At 39.1% G+C, this 27,587-nt stretch overlaps 2 protein-coding genes and 3 non-coding genes across 6 annotated transcripts; 4 read left to right on the top strand and 1 right to left on the bottom strand.

The window, feature by feature from the left end:
* Nucleotides 1-3,066: 3,066 nt before the first annotated feature.
* Nucleotides 3,067-3,140, top strand: trnat-agu (transfer RNA threonine (anticodon AGU)). The gene has a single exon. It is a non-coding gene; the product is annotated as a tRNA-Thr (tRNA).
* A 154-nt stretch (nucleotides 3,141-3,294) lies between these two features.
* On the top strand, nucleotides 3,295-3,368 carry trnat-ugu (transfer RNA threonine (anticodon UGU)). Its single transcript has one exon. It is a non-coding gene; the product is annotated as a tRNA-Thr (tRNA).
* Nucleotides 3,369-3,581: 213 nt separating this feature from the next.
* trnar-ucu (transfer RNA arginine (anticodon UCU)) lies at nucleotides 3,582-3,671 on the top strand. Its single transcript is given in 2 exon segments — nucleotides 3,582-3,618; nucleotides 3,636-3,671. It is a non-coding gene; the product is annotated as a tRNA-Arg (tRNA).
* A 7,036-nt stretch (nucleotides 3,672-10,707) lies between these two features.
* On the bottom strand, nucleotides 10,708-19,946 carry sars2 (seryl-tRNA synthetase 2, mitochondrial). The gene is made up of 16 exons (XM_051128932.1): nucleotides 16,377-19,946; nucleotides 16,164-16,259; nucleotides 15,465-15,494; nucleotides 15,137-15,277; nucleotides 14,847-14,901; nucleotides 14,480-14,543; nucleotides 14,289-14,394; nucleotides 13,457-13,504; nucleotides 13,192-13,300; nucleotides 12,452-12,497; nucleotides 12,234-12,321; nucleotides 11,988-12,100; nucleotides 11,603-11,696; nucleotides 11,374-11,466; nucleotides 11,107-11,172; nucleotides 10,708-11,019 (listed from the first exon to the last, which is right to left on the bottom strand). Exons 1-16 carry the CDS (start codon nucleotides 16,641-16,643, stop codon nucleotides 10,894-10,896), a joined length of 1,542 nt encoding a protein of 513 aa, XP_050984889.1. The 5' UTR covers nucleotides 16,644-19,946; the 3' UTR covers nucleotides 10,708-10,893.
* Nucleotides 19,947-20,007: 61 nt separating this feature from the next.
* On the top strand, nucleotides 20,008-26,643 carry si:dkey-260j18.2 (uncharacterized protein LOC325231 homolog). Of its 2 annotated transcripts, XM_051128929.1 has the most exons (5): nucleotides 20,008-20,470; nucleotides 21,564-21,717; nucleotides 22,177-22,255; nucleotides 23,582-23,809; nucleotides 23,896-26,643. In XM_051128929.1, the coding sequence occupies exons 1-5, from the start codon at nucleotides 20,468-20,470 to the stop codon at nucleotides 25,418-25,420; spliced, it is 1,989 nt and encodes a 662-aa protein (XP_050984886.1). In that variant the 5' UTR covers nucleotides 20,008-20,467; the 3' UTR covers nucleotides 25,421-26,643. The 2 variants fall into 2 exon arrangements, with proteins under 2 accessions (XP_050984886.1, XP_050984887.1); XM_051128930.1 differs by lacking the exons at nucleotides 20,008-20,470; nucleotides 21,564-21,717; nucleotides 22,177-22,255 and adding an exon at nucleotides 22,280-23,282.
* Nucleotides 26,644-27,587: the final 944 nt, after the last annotated feature.

The following is a 27,587-nucleotide window of genomic DNA, read 5'->3' as shown; positions in this document are numbered from 1 at the left end:
AATACACGGACCAGCGTCTCAGAAGAAATAGACTCGCTGCTGAGAAAGATGCCACAACAACAGTGATCAGACCAGACTCGGAAGATTTTGACTTAACAAGCAAGTTGTATTTACACAGACCACACTTGGTAAGTTGTTTCAAAATTAAGAACAGCGAAAATGGAAAAACATTATATTCACAAATTTTCAGGCACTTAATTTCCTGTTTTCTTTCTTTTAAGTTTCAAAACCCTTTCTCTGGTTTCTTTTTACCAGCAAGGTAAGTTTTTAACTCACTGTTTGTTCCTTTAAATCAACCAAAACAAACGACATAAAAGCAAAAAATAAATAAATAAAATTACAATTTCAGTTGTGCTCAACAATGGCAATTTGAATTTTCAATAGAACAAAGTTTTCCTGTTTCAACCTTGAATTGTCCAGTCTCTCAGAAAACCAGATTTTTGAATTGTCCATAGAGAGATATAAAAGTTTGTTTATCCATCACAAGGAAAAACGTCTTCATCCAAGAAGGTAGAAAAGAAAGTCATTCAATTTCCTACCCTGCGCAGAGTTCACTAACTCGTCTTTTTCTCACAAACTATCCAAGAACAGACTCCAGGGGGCTCATCCCTCACCCTCCTAAGCACCAACAGAAGGCCGGGACAGATCCATGATACAGACTTCAACAGAACCACAACAAAAACCTGACCTTGAACAAACAAGGTCATAAAACAATAATCAATACCTGCATTGTAACAGTCAATAACGTTGTATGAAAATAAACTCTTTTAAAATAAACTGATCATTGTATATTCATACATACATTTTAACTTGAATATATGTACATAAATCCTTCAAATAAAAAATATTTTCTTCATATGTAACATGTCTGTGACTGTTTTTTACTTTCCAAATACAGCTTTACACAATTTCACATACATAAAACAAACTCAAAGATTTATTTCCTTTTATTTCTCTTCTTAAACAATAACATAAAATTGATTTGTGACTATTAATAAGCCAACGGACTTACCAAGGAGATCGTTAAACAAAGAAATTTCCAGAAGGCATCTCGCCTCCTTTAAATCCGTTTCTGTCTCAAAATCATTCGTCAAAATTCCTCTAGGAGGTCGTTTCTCTTTCTACGTTTCTCACGAAGCAAAATATATACGTTCTCATCAGGAATTAATGCAAGGAAATAAACTGGCTTCCTGACGAACTCTTGTCCTTAATAATCAACTTGGCCTAGTGTTAAGGATGGTAGCGCATCCTGACTTCAGATATTGAGCTTGTCAGCATGCGCTACTCCTCTGTTGAAGCAGCTTTATTAAGGTACCGACAGCAAGTATGTCTTTTACATGCAGTAGCCAAAGTCTGGTTCCTCACTAAAAGCTAAGGAGACCAGAGCCTGATCTGTACTTGGGTGACTGACCAATATGAGAAGACCTAGCATGCTGCTGGGCCCAGTTAATATTTGGCCGACCAGCAGGGGGCGCTCATTCCCTGACATGTATGTAATCAACTTGACCTACTGTTTAAGATGGTAGCGCATCCTGACGGCCATGTTGAGGCCATCAGGATGCGCTACCCCTCTATTAGAGCAGCTCTATCAGCTATCACAGCCCAGTCATGTCCTTTGCCTGCATTAGCCAGAGTCTGCTTCTTCAGTAAAACTAAGCAGGCCCCATCCTGGTCTGCTGTTGGATGGGAGACCCATTAGAGACATTTTAGGCTGCTGCTGGTGTTGGTTTTATGCCGATCAACAGGGGGCGCTCATCCCCTGACATGTATGGGTGCAAATTTCCTAGTATAACCCTGCGGACCTCAGACTGTAAAAAGAATCGACCTTTTGATCAAACGGTCCTTCTAAAAAGGAGCATCCTTCAGATGAGGAAATAAACTGGCTTCCTGATGAACTCTTGTCCTTAATAATCAACTTGGCCTAGTGTTAAGGATGGTAGCGCATCCTGACTTCAGATATTGAGCTTGTCAGCATGCGCTACCCCTCTGTTGAAGCAGCTTTATTAAGGTACCGACAGCAAGTATGTCTTTTGCATGCAGTAGCCAGAGTCTGGTTCCTCACTAAAAGCTAAGGAGACCAGAGCCTGGTCTGTACTTGGGTGACTGACCAATATGAGAAGACCTAGCATGCTGCTGGGCCCAGTTAATATTTGGCCGACCAGCAGGGGGCGCTCATTCCCTGACATGTATGTAATCAACTTGACCTACTGTTTAAGATGGTAGCGCATCCTGACGGCCATATTGAGGCCATCAGGATGCGCTACCCCTCTATTAGAGCAGCTCTATCAGCTGTCTCAGCCCAGTCATGTCCTTTGCCTGCATTAGCCAGAGTCTGCTTCTTCAGTAAAACTAAGCAGGCCCCATCCTGGTCTGCTGTTGGATGCGAGACCCATTAGAGATGTTTTAGGCTGCTGCTGGTGTTGGTTTTATGCCGATCAACAGGGGGCGCTCATCCCCTGACATGTATGGGTGCAAATTTCCTAGTATAACCCTGCGGACCTCAGACTGTAAAAAGAATCGACCTTTTGATCAAACGGTCCTTCTAAAAAGGAGCATCCTTCAGGTGAGGAAATAAACTGGCTTCCTGACGAACTCCTTGGAGGCCGTGGCTTTTCTTCCCGAGAACGCAACGCAAACGGTGGTGCAGAGCAGCAGCACGTGGTTTCGTTTGCAAACCTGCCCTCGGCTGTTGCCGAAGAATGCTGGCCCGGGCGGAATCGTCACAGCAACCGGGTGCCATGGCATAGCTGGTCAAAGCGCCTGCCTTGTAAATAGGAGATCCTGGGTTTGAATCTCAGCGGTGCCTCTCAAACGCTGGCTTTCCGCTTTGGCTCTTTCTTGGACAGGGGACCCTGACAGTCCCTCCGCTTTTCAAACCACGCGTCTCCTGTGCAGAGACACGAGCGCCGCTCAAGGCACCGCTGGGATTTGAATTTTGCAACCCGCTCCGACTTTGTTGTCGGCAAACGCTTTAAAGCTGTCCAGCGTCCGGCCCGCCGACCCCTGCCCTCTCTCTGGACGCTTAGATCCTCCGAGTCGACCTCCCGGAGGCCTCACGTGCGTTCTGGCGCCGTGGCTTAGTTGGTTAAAGCGCCTGTCTAGTAAACAGGAGATCCTGGGTTCAAATCCCAGCGGTGCCTTTGGTTGTGCGCCTCAATACAGTAGAGCGTGGGATTTTCAAAAAAAGGACGGCAAATGCGGAGCGTGAGGACAGTGGGTGTTTTCTCTTGCGCCAGCACCCCCCTCACCTGCTTTTGAAGGTTAGCATCCCAGGCTAACTAGCCCAACAGTGAGGGCGCCGTGGCTTAGCAGGTCAAAGCGCCTGTCTTGTAAACAGGAGATCCTGGGTTCGAATCCCAGCGGTGCCTCTTCACCGGTGCCTGTGGCTGTCGCTGTTGGACAGGTGACCCCAAGGATGCTGTACGCTTCTGAACCGGGCATCAGTTGTACAGAGGGCCTGTCTTTCTCAAAGCCCTGTCTTGTAGCGGAGCGCCTCTGTTTGAGCTAGAGCGGTGCCTCTCCACACAAATATGGAAGAAAAGCCTTGACCCCAAGCTTGTACCCAGCCTGGTGTCCCAACAGGCTCTGTGGTGCAATGGATAGCGCATTGGACTTCTAGGTTGCTGGATGAGGCCATTCAAAGGTTGTGGGTTTGAGTCCCACCAGAGTCGTGGCTCTTGGCATTTTGTGAAGCCCATACTGCGCAGTGTTGCCCTTGGGCAGCAGGCCTCCTGTTCTCAACATACGTTGATTTTAAAAATGTCAATCAAATTTGAAAGGTTTCAAAACATGCCCGAGAACCATCTCGGTGAGGTATGGCAGTGACTGTGCTGCAGCGTGCAGAGGCAGCAGGATGTTAGAAGTGCTCATACATGCATGATAAAGAACTGGCATTAAAAATGCTTACCAAAATCCTCTTGGCTCTTGCACTCTCGCACCAGCTGTCACCACACAGAAGTGTCAGATTTCCTTTTTCTAGCTTGGAAGGTCTTGGCACCTCTTGTGAATGGAGCTCCAAAAACATGCGTGACGGGAGCCCCGCTAAGCCCCTCTGTTGGAGCAGCTTTATTAAGGTACCGACAGCAAATATGTCTTTTGCATGCAGTAGCCAGAGTCTGGTGCCTCACTAAAAGCTAAGGAGACCAGAGCCTGGTCTGTACTTGGGTGACTGACCAATATGAGAAGACCTAGCATGCTGCTGGGCCCAGTTAATATTTGGCCGACCAGCAGGGGGCGCTAATTCCCTGACATGTATGTAATCAACTTGACCTACTGTTTAAGATGGTAGCGCATCCTGACGGCCATGTTGAGGCCATCAGGATGCGCTACCCCTCTATTAGAGCAGCTCTATCAGCTATCGCAGCCCAGTCATGTCCTTTGCCTGCATTAGCCAGAGTCTGCTTCTTCAGTAAAACTAAGCAGGCCCCATCCTGGTCTGCTGTTGGATGGGAGACCCATTAGAGACGTTTTAGGCTGCTGCTGGTGTTGGTTTTATGCCGATCAACAGGGGGCGCTCATCCCCTGACATGTATGGGTGCAAATTTCCTAGTATAACCTTGCGGACCTCAGACTGTAAAAAGAATGGAACTTTTGATGAAACTGTCCTTCTAAAAAGGAGCATCCTTCAGGTGAGGAAATAAACTGGCTTCCTGATGAACTCTTGTCCTTAATAATCAACTTGGCCTAGTGTTAAGGATGGTAGCGCATCCTGACTTCAGATATTGAGCTTGTCAGCATGCGCTACCCCTCTGTTGGAACAGCTTTATTAAGGTACCGACAGCAAGTATGTCTTTTGCATGCAGTAGCCAGCCAGTCTGGTTCCTCCAGAGCCTGGTCTGTAAGCTAAGAGAGAGCCTGGGCCAGTTAATATTTGGTCTGGGGCTGTTGGGTGACTGACCAATATGAGAAGACCTAGCATGTTGCTGGGCCCAGTTAATATTTGGCCGACCAGCAGGGGGCGCTCATTCCCTGACATGTATGTAATCAACTTGACCTACTGTTTAAGATGGTGGTTAGCATTTTAGGCTGCTGCCATATTGAGGCCATCAGGATGCGCTACATAAATGTAATCCTTGACCTCTATTAAGATGGCCTCAGCTCTATCAGCTATCCCCTCAGCCCAGTCATGTCCCCAGTCATGTCTTTTGCCTGCATTAGCCAGAGTCTGCTTCTTCAGTAAAACTAAGCAGGCCCCATCCTGGTCTGCTGTTGGATGGGAGACCCATTAGAGACGTTTTAGGCTGCTGCTGGTGTTGGTTTTATGCCGATCAACAGGGGGCGCTCATCCCCTGACATGTATGGGTGCAAATTTCCTAGTATAACCCTGCGGACCTCAGACTGTAAAAAGAATCGACCTTTTGATCAAACGGTCCTTCTAAAAAAGAGCATCCTTCAGGTGAGGAAATAAACTGGCTTCCTGATGAACTCTTGTCCTTAATAATCAACTTGGCCTACTGTTAAGGATGGTAGCGCATCCTGACGGCAGATATTGAGCTTGTCAGCATGCGCTACCCCTCTGTTGGAACAGCTTTATTAAGGTACCGACAGCAAGTATGTCTTTTGTATGCAGTAGCCAGTGTAGTTCCTCACTAAAAAGCTAAGGAGACCAGAGCCTGGTCTGTACTTGGGTGACTGACCAATATGAGAAGACCTAGCATGCTGCTGGGCCCAGTTAATATTTGGCCGACCAGCAGGGGGCGCTCATTCCCTGACATGTATGTAATCAACTTGACCTACTGTTTAAGATGGTAGTATATTGAGGCCATATTGAGGCCATCAGGATGCGCTACCCCTCTATTATAGCAGCTCTATCAGCTGTGTCAGCCCAGTCATGTCCCTTGCCTGCAGTAGATGGAATTTGTTCTCTCAGTAAACAAACTCTTGTCCTTAATAATCAACTTGGCCTGGTGTTAAGGATGGTAGCGCATCCTGACGGCAGATATTGAGCTTGTCAGCATGCGCTACCCCTCTGTTGGAGCAGCTTTATTAAAAGGGTCATCGGATGCCCACTTTCCACAAGTTGATATGATTCTTTAGGGTCTTAATGAAAAGTCTCTAATATACTTTGATTAAAAATTCTCAATGGTTTTGTAAAACAACACCCTTTTTACCTTGCCAAAATCAGCTCTGCAAAAATCATCTCATGCTAAGGGGTTGTTCCTTTAAATGCAAATGAGCTCTGCTCACCCCGCCCCTCTCTTCTCTATGTGGAAAGACGGTCTTGTTTACATTAGCATTTAGCCGCATCTAGCCGCTAAACTTCCTAACTACCAAGTTATAAGGAAGGGCGATCGCAAAGATTCATAAAAAAACGCTTATACTCACTTCTGCTGTAAGTGAAGCTGGATTATGAATGATTCGCGCGAATATAGACGGATATATGTAGATCGGGAGGCGCATTCCATTCACAAACAAACATAATCTACTGCATGTTCAGCAGCTCAGATGTCGGGAGTAAATGACGACCACTATGTTCATTATTACATCCAGCAACACAACACCTCAATCGGAGATATTCTTGTCTAACTTACATCCCTGCTCTGGCATCAAAACATGGAAAATTACTGGACTGTGACAGCTGGTCTAAGGTAAGAGCTCATGTCAATCAACTATTGTGGGAGCAGCCTCTGTCGGTGTCAACAGGCATCTGAGAATGGCTCGATTTGAAAAAGGGGATATTATTTTTACAGATTAATTAAAAACCACTGCATGGATTTTTATCATTGTAGGGTAGATTTGTACATACACTGCCATCACACATTAATGTTCAAACAACATGAAAAAGTGAACTTAGCATCCGATGACCCCTTTAAGGTACCGACAGCAAGTATGTCTTTTGCATGCAGTAGCCAGAGTGTAGTTCCTCACTAAAAGCTAAGGAGACCAGAGCCTGGTCTGTACTTGGGTGGCTGACCAATATGAGAAGACCTAGCATGCTGCTGGGGCATTCCCTGACATGTATGTAATCAACTTGACCTACTGTTTAAGATGGTAGCTGTCCCGATTTAGCACAAAGGGAAATGTATATAAATAATTACAGTTAATTATGATTAATTACAATTATTTATATCAGCTGCCAGTAGTAACTGTAGCAGAATTAATTTTCCATCAACTAATCTGTTCGCCCAGCGAACAATCAGTATAATTTTTATATCAGCTCTAAGAAATGATATTTTCTTGGCCACAGAAAATAACTTTCTTAAAGTACCATTGCATTAGAGCATGTAGCTCGAATCGGAATCGTAAAGGGACATTAATTTCCAAAGCAGAATCAGAATCAACACTCATTTAATTTGTGCACAAGAGTTTTATTAACGAAGGACTAACACATAATTAATCTAAACAAACAAACATAAAAGCACTCATACATGGGAGAAGGTTCAGTGAAAAGCAGTTAGAGAGAGACAAGAGAATGTAGCTATGAAAAGAGTCAGTAAACCACCTGTGTGAAACCATCAGTGCTGTCTACAGCTTATACTAAACCTCTGTTTTGTTTAGTTAAATGTACGATACTTGCATTGCCTTAGTCGTTGAACAGTGTCCGAATGCAGTCTTGGGTGAAAGTCTTGATGGTTGGAGCAGTGGTGGTTTTGGAATCGTGATCACATTCTTCTGGGTTCGAAGAGTGATGAACTCCAAAGATGTTCTGACTCGATGGTGACTGGGAGTTTCTTCCCATGTGAAAAGTGAAGAAGAACCAAGAGCTGAGAGGGACCCATCTGAAGTCCTGTGATCTTTGGGGAATGGAAGGACAAGGCCACAAGGCCTGGTGCACGCTTAGGGAAGTCCTAAAGAGTTCTAGCTCATCTTCTTAGGTTCTAAAAGAACCACTGACTGACAGAGGCGAGTCATGAAGATAAATTCCAGGGTTGAGTGGAAATGTCTGGCTCTTTGTGGTCAAGAGCCACAGCTCTGTATGTTGGGGCCTGTCGGGCCCGCCAGTCACACCCTGTGCCGGCACAGGCTCCCCGTGGGTTCCTCCACACGGGCTGCAATTGGAGGGCGAAATGAAGAGAGGGAGGCAATCAATCCTTTGATGCCTTTAAGCTAATGGTAACTTTCACCTTTGGAGGGAAAGTTTACGACTCTTTGTCTGTGAGCATGGTATTTTGCATATGTAATTCGATTGGGTGTTAATGCAAAAACCAGTAAGGTTTCTTAAAACACTAAAATGTTGCATAGGTATCAACATCTAATTTACACCATCTTTTAGATCATCAAAATACGAATTCAAAGAGACCAAACATGGCATAGGTGGGTTATACGACTAGTCATCTATCATAACGCATGCATAAAACAGTAGAAAGACAAATACAAATACAACAGACAAAATTAAAATGCAATGCAGTAATACTGTACACAATGACCTGGGCTATGTGTGATAGGAACGTCAAAGAAAGGTTTGTCTGTGAATGAATAGGAAAGAGTCTATTTCTATAGGCATTGTGTCTTTCCTACGGCAAATATAGCATGGGCAAATGTGCATTCCTCTAGGCAATAAAACCTCTTATCAGATCGTCGGGCAGCTGAGCCCTTTTGGGGTGTTAGTTGCTTTGGGGGGGTTGTCTCCAGAGCTCCAGCATATAGCTGGCTTGTTGGATTTAAAGACTATTTGTTAAATGTAACAATTAATGTATGTCTGATTGGTCCAGATGCTACAGTAGCACATCCTGACGGCCATATTGAGGCCATCAGGATGCGCTACCCCGCTATTAGAGCAGCTCTATCAGCCTTGTCAGCCCAGTCATGTCCCTTGCCTGCATTAGCCAGAGTCTGCTTCATCAGTAAAGCTAAGCAGGCCTCAGCTTGTTCTGTTGTTGGATGGGAGACCCATTAGAGAAGGCTTAGGCTGCTGCTGGTGTTGGTTTTATGCCAATCAACAGGGGGGCGCTCATCCTCTGACATGTATGGGTGCAAATTTCCTAGTATAATCCTGCGGACCTCAGACTGTAAAAAGAATCAACCTTTTGATCAAACAGTCCTTCTAAAAAGGAGCATCCTTCAGGTGAGGAAATAAACTGGCTTCCTGACGAACTCTTGTCCTTAATAATCAACTTGGCCTAGTGTTAAGGATGGTAGCGCATCCTGATGGCAGATATTGAGCTTGTCAGCATGCGCTACCACTCTGTTGGAGCAGCTTTATTAATGTCTACACCTACCCCAACCCTAAACTTAGCCCTTACTATAATACAAAAACAGTATTATTGTTGTACAGTGTGACAAAAATAAAGTTAGATTGATGTGCGCATGTCCAGTAGCCAGAGCTGTCTTCCTTCTAGCCTTAACCCTGGCCACCCCCACTCAGTTGTCAACAAACCATTTAAGCTACACAGTGCCTGGCTGTTGACATCTTGTCTGGATGCTTTGATCCTCTGAGCCGCCCTCCCTGACACAAACATGGATGGTGCCATGGCTTAGTTGGTTAAAGTGCCTGTCTTATAACCAGGAGATACAGGGTTTGAATCCCAGCCGAGCCTTGCAAATGGGCTCTCTTTTTGGACAGAGGACCCTGACAATGCCCCTGCTTTTAAAACCACACTTCAGTTGTCCTGAGACACGAGGGCCTGTCCTTCCTTCCCACAGAGCATGCATCCCCTTAGTGTTGGACGGCCACGAACCCGGAAGAAGAGCCTTCATGTGGCTCTGTTGCACAATGGATATCGTGCATTGCACTTCTAGACAGCCCAATAATTCAAAACTCAGTGGTTACTTTCGTGGTGCTGGTTTACCTAAAAAATAAATAGGTTTTTACCATGTGATGTATGTCATACTTTTAATACAACTTCCAAACCTTTTAGAATAGGTTCATACAACTTTTGAATAGTTTCCTTATTATTCTGTCTCCTAATACATCTGGTAGTTGTTTCTGGTATAAGAGAAAAGAGATGTCACACTCTCTTCAAAACTGCACGCAGTAGTTTGATAATATTCATCTCAGTGCTCCAACTGTCTATATTTTGTGGTCATGAAACCAAAATGTTCACATCTTAGCATTAGTGTCTGTGATTTAAGTTTCAGCAAGGCTTTGTATGTCAAGTTTTTGCTGGCTTTGTGATATTTTCTGGAATTTTTTGGGGGGTCTTCAAAGTGAATGTTAAGGTTTGCTGTCACTTTGATCCAGTAGTTCTGTTGTAGTTATTAGCATTCAGTGCTCCCCATCATTCACCTTTATTTTCGCCTACTGTTCTGATTAGGTCTTGCCGTGGTTTGTGTACAGACTTAGAATCATAAAAATTGTTGTTCTTAAAACACCAAACAATTAGGCTAAGGTTAGACACTCCTGCAAAGAATAGCAAAGAAAGTTTACCTGCATGCCGTCTTCACGATGGTGGTAAGAGACAAACTACATATGAATACTAATGCAAATACTTCATCCTTTTTTTTAATCTTATTTCATTAGTCATTTTCACTACTTGGAAAGTTATCTTACAGCAAAATAAATTAAATTCTCTGTTTGTAAGCTTGTAGTCTGAATAAACATTATTTGAAGCCATCTCTTCTGTCTTGCCCAAATCAAAATATCATTAGAACTATGACAGCTATAAATGAGGGAAAAAACAAAGTCATAGTCACCAATTTTAATTATGATTTGTATCACTTTGTATATTGGTGCTTTTGATGTTTTGTGGTGGTGGTTATAATTTACACATAGACAGGAACCCAAAAAAGGCAAGTGTGTAGTGAATAAAGTAATAACAAATTCTGAGATGTCACCAATGGCATTTTATTGGAAATTTGGCTAAGACACATAAAATGTGGGTTGGAAATACATTCCTCTCAAGCAAGAGGTTACTTATATAGGAGATACTTATGACAAAGACCTATATATAGCATTCACTGTTGAGTGTAGAGCAAAAACTGTACTTCACTGAAGTCGGATATACTATTGAGGAGTTATTTTGAGGAATGACGCTTGGGTTGGTTTGGTCCTATATATTTAATAGGAGTGTATTCAGGTTTTTCGATCACTTTCAGGCCGAGGTAGTGCTGCAAAACTTCAGGAACCAGAACCGTCCCTTCCTAATGGAAGACAAACACGGAAAAAATAAAATGAATAAAACGAATGTCTGTTTAAATATACACAAGTTATTTCACTTCAAATTCTACCTTGGTTTGGTGTGTCTCCAAAATTGCAATGACAGTACGTGGAACAGCACAAGCTGTAGCATTAACCTAAAATATGGGGAGAAAAATAAAGTGTTATTGACTTTTTTGTTACAGCCATTTTTGTGCTGAATAAATGGTTCTGTTCTCTCAGTTATCTCTTACAATCACATTTACTTTTTAACAGAATGACAAACAGAATGGAAATACTGCAGACACAAAAACTTGGCTTACCATATTATTAACATACTATTATAAATAGTCTCTTACCGTATGCGCATACTTAAGGTTTCCATCATTTCCCTCATAAAGAATGTTAAGCCGGCGGCTCTGGTAATCAGTGCAGTTTGAGGCACTGGAAATCTGATAAAAGAAGCTGATATTCACCAAAAGGCCTCAAAAGCAGATATTTTATGTTTTAAATGTTTATGTTTTACTCTCGAATAACAATTCAAATTACAGCAACTTTTGACTTATTGTTTTAAAGTATTGTCCCAACCTCTCCATAGCTGCCACGTCCTGGCATCCATGCCTCAATATCATATTTTCGGAAGGCAGGGGGCCCTAATTCTTGAGTGGGCATATCCAAGACTCTACGAAAGAAATTGTTATTACCATTTTTACCAGCAACTGCTTATCTACAAATATCCATTGTTTTCACTGACTAGTGAAGGCTAGTGCAATGAATGAGTATTTCACAATAAATATTTTAACATTAAGAACCACTGTTAGCTCAAAAGCCACTTAAATAAAAAAATGCTATACTTATACTTTATTGAATTAGTGCAGAATAGCATAAAAATGAATATCAATTAGCAACACATGACATGCTTTGTGATACACTGCTAATCGTTACTGACGGAAATAATGGTTAGACTGTAGACCTGTAATGAAGTTTCAGGGAAGAGAAAATCTCCTTCTGTAACATGACAAATTCATCCAACAATTGGGAACTCTCCTCCCCTGTCTCATTCGAAGTCACACCGAACATTTCAACCTACATGAATGTAAACATAGCAAACATCCTAAAATGGTAACACACAATGTTCATACTACCTTCACATTGATCTTGACATGGACAGTGTCAACACTCATTATTTGCCATGCTACCACTTCTGTTTTCTGGTTACCTTGTTAAAATGGTGAACTCTGTAGAGACCCCAGGTCTCTCTGCCAGTATCTGTTTCTGCTCGATAGCACGTGCTACTACAGACTGTCCTAGGACATAAAAGAACTAGTTCATCTTATGAATAGAATCTTATACATGCATCAGTTAACGAACAACTTAATGTAGCATTTAGGGAGGCATTTACGTAGGCATTTAGGTCAACCAAAGATTTATTTTTACCTGACAGGCAAATCCTTCAAATTTACAGCATGATCCATGAAATAGCCTAGAAGGTAAAATAAAGGAAAATTTGTTCTTGCTTATCATAACTTCAAATATTGGTGCTTATTGGTCTAGATTTTAGAATATTTTGATTAATAGTAATAGCTTAGATGTAACAAAAAAAAAAACGAAAAAAAAAAACATTTAATTTATAGTGGACTTGAAATTTTACATTTGCACATTTAAAGGAGAAGTCAACTTCCAGAACAACAATTTACAGATAATGTACTCACCCCCTTGTTATTCAAGATGTTCATGTCTTTCTTTCTTCAGTCGTAAAGAAATTGTGTTTTTAGAGGAAAACATTTCAGCATTTTTCTCCATATAATGGACTGATATGGTGCCCCGAGTTTGAACTTCCAAAATGCAGTTTAAATGCATCTTCAAACGATCCCAAATGCGATTGTAAACATTCCCAGACAAAGAAAGAAGGGTCTTATCCAGCAAAACGATTGATTATTTTCATTAAAAATATATCATTTAAGTACTTTTTAATCTCAAACGCTCATCTCATCTTGCTCTCCCTGAACTCTGTGTATTCTGGCTCAAGACAGAATTCTTTACGACTGAAGAAAGAAAGACATCAACATCTTGGATGACAAGGGGGTGAGTACATTATCTGTAAATTCTTGTTTTTAATTACATTCAAATTATTTTATGATTAATGATCATATCACAGAAGTTCATGACTTTTTCACCTGCCACTCCTACTTCCCCAGTACCAGCAAGATTAAGGTCAGGAAAGCGTGAAGGGTCCAGAGAATACACCTGTGATTTATGAGCATTAGGCTGCATCCCGCAACCCTCCTAAAAAACATATAAAAAAATAGCGCCATGTCACTAGGCTTTGTAAACTTTATATGACAGCTTTCCTTTAACAATGTTGATAAAAAACTATAATGTAATAAAAATGTTGCTACTTAAAAATCAGCATAATGCAATTTAGAACAAAGCAGTACTCACAAAAACCACTGATTTTAACATGTCAGGAACAACTAGGGGTATGAATCCCTGTAAAATACAAAAATTCATTAACAGTGTTAAATGCACTCAACCTCCAAGAAGAAACCCGAAACAGTGATATGTACATTAAAGGAGTAGTTTACTTTCAGAACAAAAATTCACAGATAATGTACTCTCCCTCTTGTCATCCAAAATGTTTATGTCTTTCTTTTTTCAGTAGTAAACAAAACGCTCATCCTGTCTAGGTCTGCGTGAACTGTTTTTTTTTTCCAGTTCAATACAGTTAGGGTATGTTGAAAAACTCCCATCTCATCCTAAATCGCTGCAGAAGTACCGACCCAGTGTTTACAAAGTGAACATGCAAAGAAGGTCAAAAAAAGGTAAAACAGCGATATAGGATTATTTTGAAGTTGGAGAAAATGAGGTGGGAGTTTTGACATACCCTAACTGTATTGAATCTGAAAAAAACAGTTCACACAGACCTACACAAGACGAGCATTTAATGTTAAAAAGTATGTAAATTGTACTTTTTTTTTTTTTAGAAAATAACAAATCGTTATGCTAGACCTTTGAAGCTGCATTTAAACTGCATTTTGGAAGCTCAAACTCAGGGGCACCAAGACTCCTGAAATATTTTCCTAAAAAAAAAAAAAAAAAAAAAAAAAAATATTTTTTACGACTAAAGAAAGAAAGACATCTTGGATGAAAAATGGGGGTGAGTACATTATATGTAAATTTTTGTTCTGAAAGTGAACTACTCCCTTAAGTCAACTTTACATTAGTAAGTTCCATTCAAGGGTACACATTTTTCCAAAATTGAAAACATACTAACCCGTTTCTGAAGAAGATCCATAGTATAATTTTGCAAGGCAAACTGAAGTCTGGCCCCTGCACCTCGCAAATAGTACGATCTGTGCCCTGACACATGGGCAAGCCGTCTAAGACCAAAGCGATACAAAGGAAAAATGAATAAAAATAAATATCTGAATAAAATTAAAACATGAGCGAAAGAAAACATCTAACCTTTGTCTTATGATGTCAAGACTCTCTCCAATTTGCAGGTGGCCTTTTGGTTTAAAATTAAATTCTGTAGTGGACACATAACACAAAATATTACAATACATCTTGTGCAACACATCATTGCATTTGCAAAACATTTTACCTGACAACGCCATGATGAAGGTAGTTAACAACAAATATTTACATAAAATAACTAAAATATATTCTGTTAAACCCTGAGAATTGCTGTCAAGTGTCGCAAGAAATCAGGAAAGCCAAACCTCAAGGTCAATACACATCACAATTGCTGCTACTAACCAAACTCCAAATTATATTTTTGACCATGCAATTTAAAGAGAAGGATAATATGGTTCATTTCAAATAAATTTACCTTGTTTCTCACCAACCAATTCAACCACTCTTGCCTGGCTCTCATCTCCGATGGGCTATGGGAAAAGAAAAGATGTGTATGTTTTTATATACTGTTATTTGTTTTGGTGTATATATGATATTTGGATTTGGTTAGTTTAACATTTAATTATTTAATACCATGTAAGAGAAATTAATTAACATTTTTTGATTGGATGTCTTACTTAAACTACTACATAAAATGTCCCTTTGAATTGAAAATAAGGCATTTCTCAGGTTTTTCCACATTTTTGTATTATGAAAAGGTCATACCACACTTGGATGTGTTCTGTTGGGCAATCTTAGGGCACGGCAGTAATGTTCCTTCTCCAGCTCACCCTCGTGCACATACAACTGACTAAGTTTCTCTCTGATTGCTCTACCCTCTTCTCTAGCACTCGTGTACTCCTCAAGCTGTAAAGTACAAGAACAGAGAAAGAAGAGTATTGCAGTAAAAAGTCAAATGCATATTATGAACAGTACATACTGAAAAGCAAGCAGAAACATTACTAAAATATAGTTAAATTCTTAATTTTTTATACATTAAAACTATAAACTGAAATCTAAACACTTACAGGAATCAAAGAAAGCTGACACTTACACTAGCCAAAGTAGATTTTTCATGTTCATCCTAAAAAGGAAAAAAAGACACAAATGTTTATACAGAAATAAATAATGCACATTCCCAGTTGACAAATAACATACACAATAACTTTATTTCAGCATCAAGATTATAAGTTTAATATTATAAAATAGTGAATTATGTAGACTACTAACTGTGCTTTTTGAAGTTTAACACACCCAGTCCCCATTTACTTACATTATACAGAAAGTATACACCAGAAACTGACCTTCATCAACAATTTTTAAATAAACTCTTTATTTAAATGTATTAAGCCTAAAGCAAAAAGTATTTTGAAGAACTGTAAATAATCACCAGTTTTTGTATGCCACCCCAGGCAGAAAAAAGGGCACTTCCATATGTATTTATTAAGTACTAAAGAATAATTTTTACAATATTAAGAACAAAAAGAGTGTGTGAAAATAGAACACTTTAAGTACATTATGGAAGTGTACTTGTTTTTCACCTGGGACCTATAAAATCACATTTTAGTTTAAAGGGATAGCTCACCCAAAAAAAAATTCTGTCATAAATACTATAAAAGTCAATGGCTGCTGTTTGCAACAGGTTTGGAACAACAGAATGGTGAGGAAATGATGACAGAGTTTTAATTTTTGAGTAAACTATCAACTATGCAACTTTACATGAAAACATACATTAATGTACGTGTACACTTACCACAAGAGCGCGGACTTTGGCACTGATTACATTCTTTCTCGTCTCCAAATCTGATATTTCTTTTTGCACCTTCTGTAGTTTCTTCCAGACTGAGATCTGAACAGACAATGTACACACATTCATTACGTTTTCACATTCATTATCTAAAAAAACATAAGCGCAATTCACGTAGCAGTATTGTTTTAATAAGTGACAGGTTATGTTGTGTCTTACAATAAATTCAACATCGGCTGCCCGCAGATCTCCTTTCCGATTTTCCACCTCTGCCTTCACCGTGTCCGTCTCCTCGCACACACGCTGCATGTCAAGTTTAGGTTTGTGACTGTAACCTTCCAGTACATGTTCATACAGACTGCTCCTGACCGGTCGGGAGGAGCAAAGACGACAGGACCATCTAAATGCACTGCTGACATTGTGTCTTGAGGAAGTAAATAGATAAAAAGAGCAAACCCGTGCAGCTGCCCTTACAGGGGACGCCATACTGAACAGGTTGACAGTTCAACTGTACGGAAGCCGGTAAGTTTTTTTTTTTTTTTTTGAACAAAGAACATGCAAGGGCAATAAAATATAGGCTAAAATACATCAAAACAAATACAACAATTAAATAAAATAAATAAATAAAAATGAGTACATAAATAAAATAGGGAAAGCAATAAGAAAATCGAACGCGATTGGAAAATGTGATGACAGTGAAACGTAAAAAAATAAAACAATGACAATAATTATTTATTTATTTATTAAAAATAAATATTATAATTATAATACACAGCTTTTTAGATTTCGAAATTTATTTTAAGGCATATTATGCTGTAATGCTACATTGTTTTTAGTGGAAATATATTTAGTTTTCGAAGGACTTTTACTATGAAAATCCTTCTGAAATACGCAAGAGTCTTTTTTGTATTATATTGTATTATATGTGCATTAGAACAGCTCAGTCAGGTGCATAAAATAAAAGGAAACAATAAATTAAATAAACTGAGTAGAGGGCTAGGGCATTTCTTGTAAATTAGATTTGTCTATTATGGCTGAAAGTTTTATTGCATTTAGGTGGCCCTGCGTGGTTTTTCTTTTTCTTTTCCTGAAACACTTGATCACTTATTATTAAGTTAGCTTGAGAAAGCCAACTTACTGATCTACTATTTAAGAATATTGTTATTCTTCTTCTTCTGAGTCAAATTTCGGTATCTATCTCCTCCTAGAGCTTTCAAGCTAGAACCGCCAAACTCGGCCCAGACCTTCAGACTGGTCTGACTCGGTGTGCTGTATCTTTTCAGACTGATCCGGTTTACGGTTTTCGTAAACCTGACTATGAAAACCACCAAAAATCCCATAGACTTACATTGACGGAATGTTCAAATGAGCCAACGCTCTTCAAACTCCAACTGACAAAATTCAAATCTAAACTCCCAGAATCCCTTGAGGCTCAATCAAGCTTCCCTTCTATGTACTATTTCTAATCCATTTAGATTCATTTAAGCTTCCACTCTAATATTTCTAATCTATCTAGCTATCTAAATCATGCTAGCAACATGCTAGTAACATGCTAATCGTGTTAGCAACATGCTAATCGTGTTAGAAACATGTTACTAACATGCTATTCATGGTAGCAACATGCGAATCATGTTAGAAAACATGCTAACAAAATGCTAGTAACATGCTAATTGTGTTAGCAACATGCTAGTAACATGCTAATCATGATATAAACATGCAAACAACATGTTAATCATGTTAACAACATGCTAGTAACATGTTAATTATGATAGAAAAATGCTAGTATTGTGCTATTAACATGTTAATCATGCTAACAACATGCTAATAACTTGGTAATCATGCTAGCAACGTGCTAGTTACATGCTAATCATACTAGAAACATGCTAGCAACACGCTAGTAACTTGCTAATCATGTTAGCAGCATGCTAATCGTGTTAGAAACATGTTAGTAACATGCTAATCATGTTAGCAGCATGCTAATCGTGTTAGAAACATGTTAGTAACATGCTAATTGTGTTAATAACATGCTAATCGTGTTAGAAACATGTTAGTAACATGCTATTCATGTTAGAAACATGCTAGTAACATGATAATCATGTTAGAAACATGTTAACAACATGCTAATCATGCTAACAACATGCTAATCATGTTAGCAACATGCTAGTAACTTGTTAATCATGCTAGTAACATGCTAATCATGCTAACAAAATGCTAGTAACATGCGAATCGTGTTGTCAACATGCTAGTAACATGCTAATCGTGTTAGCAACATGCTAATCGTGTTAGAAACATGTTACTAACATGCTATTCATGGTAGCAACATGCGAATCATGTTAGAAAACATGGTAACAAAATGCTAGTAACATGCTAATTGTGTTAGCAACATGCTAGTAACATGCTAATCATGATATAAACATGCAAACAACATGCTAATCATGTTAACAACATGCTAGTAACATGTTAATTATGATAGAAAAATGCTAGTATTGTGCTATTAACATGTTAATCATGCTAACAACATGCTAATAACTTGGTAATCATGCTAGCAACGTGCTAGTTACATGCTAATCATACTAGAAACATGCTAGCAACACGCTAGTAACTTGCTAATCATGTTAGCAGCATGCTAATCGTGTTAGAAACATGTTAGTAACATGCTAATCATGTTAGCAGCATGCTAATCATGTTAGCAGCATGCTAATCGTGTTAGAAACATGTTAGTAACATGCTATTCATGTTAGAAACATGCTAGTAACATGATAATCATGTTAGAAACATGCTAACAACATGCTAATCATGCTAACAACATGCTAATCATGTTAGCAACATGCTAGTAACTTGTTAATCATGCTAGTAACATGCTAATCATGCTAACAAAATGCTAGTAACATGCGAATCGTGTTGTCAACATGCTAGTAACATGCTAATCATTTTAGAAACATGTTAACAACATGCTAATCATGTTAACATGCTAGTAACATGTTAATTATGATAGAAAAATGCTAGTATTGTGCTAGTAATATGCTAATCATGCTAACAACATGTTAGTAATATGTTAATCATGCTAAAACATGTTAACAACATGTTAAATCATGTAAGCAATGTGTTAAATCATGCTACCTGCTTTCATACTTTTACAACTGCTTCAAACTTTCAGGCTAGGCTTTCTCAAGCCAACTTAAAGTTTGTTCTCAAACTTTACTCATCTAGTTAGAATTAAGATTACTTCTAAATTCTGGTTTGATGGTTTGATAGCTGGTTATCAGTAAAAATGGAGGCAATTCCTCCATTCGATTTGCAAGATATTCTGTTTTTAAGTGTGATTTAAATTATCTCCTTTTTTTTTCTTTTGATGTTGTCAAGTTTGTTTTGTTGTTGGGTAATATCATATTCATACATGCAAGTGAAAAAAATGTAAGCCCTCCTTTGAAATACTTTTTTGTGAATTTGTGAAAATGTCTCGGATCTTCGAGTACTTTAAAAAACAAACAAAAAAAAAACACAAAACATAAATTTTACTTTAACTTAGATGTGTGTGTAAAATAAGGATATTATTAACGAGAAATACATCTTTGTTATTGCTCACGAGTCCATAAACAATGTCCTTTCGAGAAAACCGTGAAGTTAGACTTAAAAAAAAGTTCGTAAATATCAAGCCATAATTCACATTTACTGGTATCAAATCCAAATCTGTGTCGTAAGATTTCACAGCATGGGTATAAACCGTTTCATCATTTTGAATACATACGTAAAAACATAAGGCTGTCGGTTCCAAATGAAACGGAAGTAAATATCCGTCACATCCGGTAAATCGGCCAATGAGAAAAGCGGAAGTTTAGTGTGTTGTTCCGGCAAGTGACAGAATCCCTCAGCTTGCTTCGCCTCCAATCATGGAGCAATGTTGGCAGCTGTGAGCAATAGTTGACATTACTGATCAAACAATCATTTATTTTTCCGGGGATTACATTTTCTCTGGCCCGATCCGGATTACCAACCCTTAATAGTCTGCATGGAGCCGTGGCCGACAACGTGGATATATCAGACGCTCGTGTATATTTTTGTGCTCATATGCTAAGGATGGACAACACACCGTAATGAGCCGACCAATTTGCGCTGAAACTACCCAGGAAGGTCAAGGCGTTGTGAACGGGCCGAGCAGTGTCAGGCCGTCTGTACCATTGTGGCACCTTGAGAGCCTTGATACACAAAATCGAACTCAAGACACCCCAAGACATAAGAAAATATCCATCACCTAGACCTGTACTGCTGGGGTCAACTCTCACACTCTCTAATAGAAATCTTCACCTCTCATGGTAATATTTACAAAATGTGCATGATTTTAATGGGCAAGAGTTTTATGCATGGTTAGGCGGTTTGTCTTTGGGTGGAGGGCATTTTGCAGTGTAGTATTAATATGAATTCACATACGGTGCGTGAAGAATCAGGTTGTTTTGGAAATCCCTGATATTCTGATCAGCAGATAAGTTTTGGGAAATGTTTAGATAAAAATACTTATATATATATATATATATATATATATATATATACACAAACACATACATACAAGCATAGACATACATGCACACATACATATTATTATTTTCTGTGTATTCAATCAATAATGTTGCTTATGTATGATTAATTTTGCTAATCTTATTTTCTGATAATCTAAACAATTTATATAGATGCCTTTCAAAGCATGACAGACACAATTTTTGACATAAGTATATGCAATTTTTATTGTTTGTTTTAAAAGGCTTTGTACTTTTATTCTTCATTAATGGTGTTTTGGATGAAGGGATTAGAAAAGGAGGACACAAGTAATTGCTTAAAGAATGTTAACTGCTTAAGAATGTAAGAGGGTGAACCAAAGGTTTCAGGCAGCCTAACGGATGTTATGCCATACGTGTAAGGGTTAAATTTTGACTGAAACATTTGGAATTAGTTACATGCCCCACTCTTTCTGTGCTCAAGGTCAGTAGATGTGGGAAGAAAATAGGGAGTCAGAAAAAATGTTTCAATTTTAAATATTTACATACGTCATGTTGGGCATTTTAGGAATTGTGGATGGGATGGGAATTGTACATATATGACAGATGGGTGTAGGAAGTCTAATGATAATCTGTTAATTTAATTATCCAATCAGCTTTGAAAATCTTTGTTCAGTGATAAATATGTATGGTTTTACTCTGTTTTGCATTAGAGTAATTTTGTAGCTCTCTGAGGTATGATAAGAGAGACCACCCTGCATTGCAGTTTTCAGACAAATTTTACCATTGAGTGATTCTCCACAGTCGCTACAGTATAGTTCAGCCCTAGAAACTATAAATGACCACAGTATCATGCTGTCACTATATGAGCATCTGATATAAACAATGCTTTTTTTAAATTAACTTCCTGCCACAGATGAATACTGTCAAAGGTGCTGCGGTTACTTGGCGACCACAGCCGTGGAAGGATGCAGATAGAGGTGGTGGAGAACCTCTCTCTGATAGCGACTCGGAGGAAGAGGATTTTCCTGATGACTACTCGACTCCCTTGGGGGAATATGTAACTCAGGGTGAGACAATGGTTGTGGTTTGTGAACGTTGATTGTTTGGATAATGTATACTGTTATTTTAGAATCATGCATTCTATAATTGCATTTCTTTTGTTTTTTTAAATGTCTAATAACAATCTGTACAGCGCATGCTACAATTACGGGTCCAGATGATTCATTTAAACCTAGAAATAAGGTTTTAGGCTTGCAAAAATGCATTTTGTTTATTTAAATAAAGTAAATTTGTAATTAAAAAGATTAGAATTAAATTAAATTAAACAATGCAAAATACATGCATTTTCACTAGTGATCACAGACATTTGGACTCCACAGACCCTTCCATAATGAGCAAAACAAAAAGCTTTTCAGTATTTTAAAAACGGCAAAATGAAGCGGCAGTATATTCATCAAATGCAAAGTGACATTGATTAGAGCATTAATTAATCATTATCAGCTTTTTCTCTTTGTCATCTCATTCAGGGTTAAAACAGCTGCTTGATGCTCAGCAGTTGTGTGATGTCACTCTTGTGGTGGAGGGAAAAAAGTTTATGTGTCACAGGTGAGTTTTATGTTTTCAGATTTGAAGGTTTTCTGGTCGTCGTAATTGTAATTTGAACTTGAATGATTTAAAATGACACAATCAAATGTACTATTAAACTGCATGACAAATTTTGTATACTGAAAAAAAAAACATTCTAATGATATGTATCTCAGTAATATGATATACAGTACCAGTAAGATGGTTTTTAAACAATTCTTACTTTTATTCAGCAAGGGTGTATTAAATTGATCAAAAGTGACAGTAAAGACATTTGATGTTACAAACTTCGGTTTAGACTTATTTTTCAAAGAAACCCTGTTCTTTTGATCTTTTCATCAAATAATCCTGGAAAAAAAAGTTTTCCACAAAAAAATTAAACAGCACAACTGTTTTTAATATTGATCATTACAAATGCTCCTTGAGCAACAAGTTTCAAAATTTGGCTTTGCATCAAGAATAAATTTGAAAATATTTCAAATATGGTAAGCATAAAGCCCAAAGCATACTTCACTCTTTATGTGTACATGAGGGACAGCGTACAGTGCACGTGACGCAAATTTCATCATCAGAGTAGTATGCGCACCACCCGTTTTTTGTACTTTGTATGTGGAGGTCGCACATGTGCATTGAAGTTATTTTGCAGTACACTCTTAAAAAAATAAAGGTGCTTCACGATGCCATAGAAAATTTTCTTTTTTTGTCTAAATGGTTTCATAAATAACCTTTAACATCTCACAAAAGGTTCCTTGTGGCGAAAGAAGGTTCTTCAGATCATAAAAAGTAGGAAAGGGATGGTTCTTTCAAGAACCTTTGACTGAATGGTTCTTTGTGAAACCAAAAATGATTTTTCTATGGCATTGTTGTGAAGAACCTTGTAAAGCACTTTTATTTTTAAGTGTGTAATCGGTTGTTCCACAGGGTGGCAACACTGTCCTGGGCCATTGTTTCACAGTAGAAAACTAAAGAGACTGAACAACAACAACAAAATAGCGGAGACTGCAACGACAACAGACACTCACAATGACAAGCGCTTAGGAGCGGGAGGGTATGAGACGGCTCAGCTTTGGTTTAAAATAGTTTAAAAATATTTGTTATCGGTCATACATTATAAGAGAATATAGAGTAGACACTGGACGTGAGTGAAGCTTTCTAGAGGGAGTGTATCGGCTGTTCACTCACAACATCTAATGGAGTATACTTTGAAAGGCTAGTCATTCAACTACTTTGGGCTGAAAGGACTTGTTTTTACATTAACCGATTTCAAACCAGTTTTAAACTTTGAATTTGTAGTGTACATATAAAACTATTCAGTTTTAACACATGTGCACTGTTTTGCTTTTTCAGAGTTCTTTTAGCAGCAGTCAGTCCATATTTCCGTGCCATGTTTACCAGCCCTCTCGTAGAGTCTCGTCTTACTGAGATCCGACTGGAGGAGGTGACCCCTTCTGTTATGGAGACCGTTATCCACTTTGTTTATACAGGGGAAGCGGGTCTTAGTCTCGACACAGCGGAGGATTTGTTTGTAGCAGCCAATCGTCTTCAAGTGATGCCCTTGCAGGACCTTTGCTCTAGGTAAAATTTAGACATGATCCTGTTGTTTTCATTCTATGTTGAATCTTGTTTTACTGATGTTTACGTTTTATTTTCCTGTTTGTTAGATTCCTTTTTGAACACCTGTCTGTGGAGAATTGCCTGGGCATGTACTCTCTGGCTCGTTCACATCATGACCAGCTGCTTCTTCGGGCTTCTTTGAGGCTGGTAGGCCAGCATTTTCCTCGAGTGGCCCGGCAGCGAGACTTCCTCCTGTTGGACCCAGGAACTCTTGGCAGTTTGTTGGAGTCGGATCGATTGGGTGTGGAGTCTGAAACTGAAGTTTACGATGCAGCAAGGCGCTGGGCAGAATACCAGCCAGCTGATCGTTACATTCACATGCCCAATTTGTTACGCCATTTACGCCCTGGACTTTTTGGCCCTGATGAGACCCACCGAATGAACCAAGAACTTGGGTCTCGAGCCGGTACCGAGAGCATGGGAGGACCACTGAGGCCTCGAGAAGGCATGTTTGAGAAGAAAATTGTCTGTGTAGACCTTAAGCCTAGAGAGGATGAGTCTTTGCAGGAAAGAGACTTCACGGTGGATTGCTTTGACCCTCGTACAGGGAAGTGGGAGAAACTGGCAGCCTTAGGTTCTTTGCTTTGTCCCGGCTGCACTGCAGTCGGAGGTCGACTGTTTGTGGCAGGAGGCATCCTGCGGAGTGGTGAGGTCTCATCAGCACTTCACGAGTACGATGTCGTGCTTAACCGCTGGATTGTACAGCCACTGATGGCTGAACCACGTGCGATGTTGGGTCTTCTTGGCTGCGGAGGTTTTTTATACGCTCTCGGTGGTTGTAATCGAGCAGCGTTTCTGGACACGTCTGAAAAATTTGACCTTAATACGTTGACCTGGGCATCAGGACCTCGTTTGCCATTGCCGTTGCGTTCTTTTGCTTGCGCTGCCCTCCGCTGTCGCCTCTACTTGCTTGGTGGTACCACACTAGAGCAGAGCAGAGCTGTGGTGCATGCTGGCGTGCTTATTTACCACACAGTTACAAATACCTGGAGCCGTGTCGCCCTAGACTCTGGCGCCACCTGCCTGGCCGGAGGCGTAGCAGTACGTGGCGGTGTTTGCGCCATCGGTGGTTACTTGCGCGACGCCGCCAAGTTCCTCGATGGCAACTACACCCAGGCCGAACCACTAGATGCCACAGGACGTGTGCTGTTCTTCCGCGAAGGACGAGGATCTGGAGTAGAGCGGGAGGTGGCGGTTGGAGTTGAGCGAGGGGGTGGCGGTAGCGACCGTGCGCCTAGTCCGGTGGTTTTTCCAGGCCTGCCAAGGCGCATTGCCGCCGGAGGTGTGGCTAGATGGAAACGCCGGATATATGTGTTGGGTGGTGAGAATGGATCGAGATTTTATGATAGCGTCTACTGTTGGAAACCTGGCTGGCGAAGCTGGGTCCAAAGACGGGAGAAACTACCCGGGGATACAGGAGGAGTGAGCCAGTTTGGTTGTACCACCCTTAAGTTCCCAAAAAAACACATTTTAGCACGTCTTCGGTCTGCTCAACAAAAACGGGGGAAGGAGAAACGACCGACCCGGTCGTGCAGAGTCATGCGGATCGACAGAACAAATCAGGAAGTGTGATTTTTTTTTTTTTTTTTTTTTTTTTTTTTTTTTTTTTTTTCCGCAATTAGACGTGGGCATTTTGGAAACATTTATGCACCTACTTTTACATCTTTGCTCTTGGTTGATGTCTAGATGTTTTGAAATTCATGATTTCATTACTGCAAGCTGAACGCAAGTTTTTGTTTCCTGCGTATTAGGATATAATTTCAGAACGTTTTTGCTTTTAATAATAATTCTTCTCAGATGCCCAAATTTGATCTAAGCAATGGTATCATGTTGGAGAATAATAAAATGTTTGAATCACAGCAAAAAACAAGTTATACACATGCTTGACTCAGTGAGTAAAATGTCATTAATGTTTATTTGAACCTTTTTGCTTAAAGTTATTGCTTTGAGGCTGAATGTAGTTTCACACATTAGAACATCTAGATTGCTACCATAATGGCAGTTGGTAATACTGTAAAGTCATAACAACGTAATATGGGATCTGTTTTAAACAATATCTTCAAATCTTTATCATTTTGTTTTTTTGATGACAGTGGTGTCACATTACACTTTTGTTAAACAACCGTGAAGCAACATCATGAAATTCATCTGGGGTTTCCACCAACCAGCGTTTCTACGCCGTATCCTTAAATTTGCATTAAAAATGCTGGATAGAAAACCATTATGTGAATAAAATTTGCATAATGTACTTAATAAATGTATACACTTTGCTTGAGGTGGATGTTTTTATTTTTCATTTTTTGGGTTAGAAAACATGCACATAAACTAAAATGAAAATACATTTACATATTGCTACATGTGCATTCAAAATTTGCCTCATATGACTGAAAAATTTGCTTAGAATTTTTTTTTTTTTTGGCCATTCTGGAATTTTACATTGTGGACGATTGCTAGCATACATGAAGTTAGCGTTTTCTGTGCACTCAAACACAAGAAATGTATTAAGGAGCGGCTTCCAATGGCTATAATTTCCATTGTTTTATTTAATTTTTCTCTTGAACATATGGTTTGACAATGTTTTATTTTTTTTTTTCATCAAATGCAATCTTAACTATAAGATTGAAACATAGATTCAGATGATGTGGCTATTCAGATTTAATGTGTTGCAGACTCTACTGTATTTTAAATGATGTTAACCAGATGAAATGTAATTTGCAAATGCATTTACTACACCTGTCCTGAATTCATGCTAATTTGATACCAGAATCTCAAGCTCACGCTTTTTTTTTTTTTTTTAATAAGTTATCAAATGAAATCAAGAAACACTTTCTCTTTGTCTAAAAACTGACTGTCTTGTAATCTCACATTACTAAACTAACATTGAGTAATAATGCAACAAAACATGAGTCTTAACATTAACACAATCCATGTTGCAGTCTAAGTATCTTGTGTGATTTTTGTGGTGTCCACTCAAAGTTGGACATCTTTGGAGGATTGAGTTGATGATGCCATTGTGATTGATTTTCTGCACATCGTTGTAACGCGCTGTTCAGCTTGCCCTCGATGAAGTGGATCCGTATATGTATCTGTAGTGCTTTATTGGCATCTTTTTGGGTTTAGCTGGTCATCTCATCTGAAATGTTTTAAGCATAGACTCGCAATAGAAACCAAATGACTGCTTTTTGTATGATTGATTTCATTTTGTTTCAATTTCTAAGTTATTGTAATTTTGTCTTACAGTAACATTTTCGCAGAGACAAAGAGACTCTGTATTTTCATCTGATGTCAAACAGGTCTGTTTGTTTTTAAAGACCTGGAATTGTCAAATATTGAACATTGTTTGAATGGAAAGTCTGTGCTCTGGTTTGCATTAAATAAATTGAACAGAAGTTTCTTTGTTGCTTGTCCTGTAAATATAAGTATGAGTTGTTTTTGCATTTGAAAAGCAGTGAAGTAATGATAATGTCACACACCAAAGTGCAGGATTATTAACCAGACTTTAGTGACAACAACTGATGCATTCACAAGCTGATCATCCATGAAAGAGTTTACCCTCCTCTTCTTAGTAATTTCCAAATAAGGCTGGAACTGTACTTATGGGAAACTGTTACTTTTAATGTACAGACCAGTGACTATTAATCAGTGATATATTGCAAACCTATGAATACTGAACGTTATTTTAAGTGCTATACATTGATGAGAAACACAAACGTTCATTTGATAAAATGGGAGAAAATAT

Source organism: Labeo rohita, chromosome 15 (assembly GCF_022985175.1).
Source record: "Labeo rohita strain BAU-BD-2019 chromosome 15, IGBB_LRoh.1.0, whole genome shotgun sequence".
Lineage (NCBI taxonomy): Eukaryota > Metazoa > Chordata > Actinopteri > Cypriniformes > Cyprinidae > Labeo > Labeo rohita.
The sequence above is the reverse complement of the archived record's forward strand: the minus strand, read 5'-3'. Positions and strand labels throughout refer to the sequence as shown.

Excerpts from the sequence above, each read along its gene's own strand:
- sars2 (XM_051128932.1), bottom strand. The coding sequence starts at position 16,643 with ATGGCGTCCCCTGTAAGGGCAGCTGCACGGGTTTGCTCTTTTTATCTA. Across the intron at positions 13,505-14,288 it reads TGGATCTTCTTCAGAAACGG|GGATTCATACCCCTAGTTGT; the intron begins GTTAGTATGTTT and ends TGTATTTTACAG. Across the intron at positions 11,467-11,602 it reads GACGTGGCAGCTATGGAGAG|ATTTCCAGTGCCTCAAACTG; the intron begins GTTGGGACAATA and ends TTCTTTTATCAG.
- si:dkey-260j18.2 (XM_051128929.1), top strand. Across the intron at positions 21,718-22,176 it reads GGGGGAATATGTAACTCAGG|GGTTAAAACAGCTGCTTGAT; the intron begins GTGAGACAATGG and ends CATCTCATTCAG. Across the intron at positions 22,256-23,581 it reads AAAAAGTTTATGTGTCACAG|AGTTCTTTTAGCAGCAGTCA; the intron begins GTGAGTTTTATG and ends TTGCTTTTTCAG.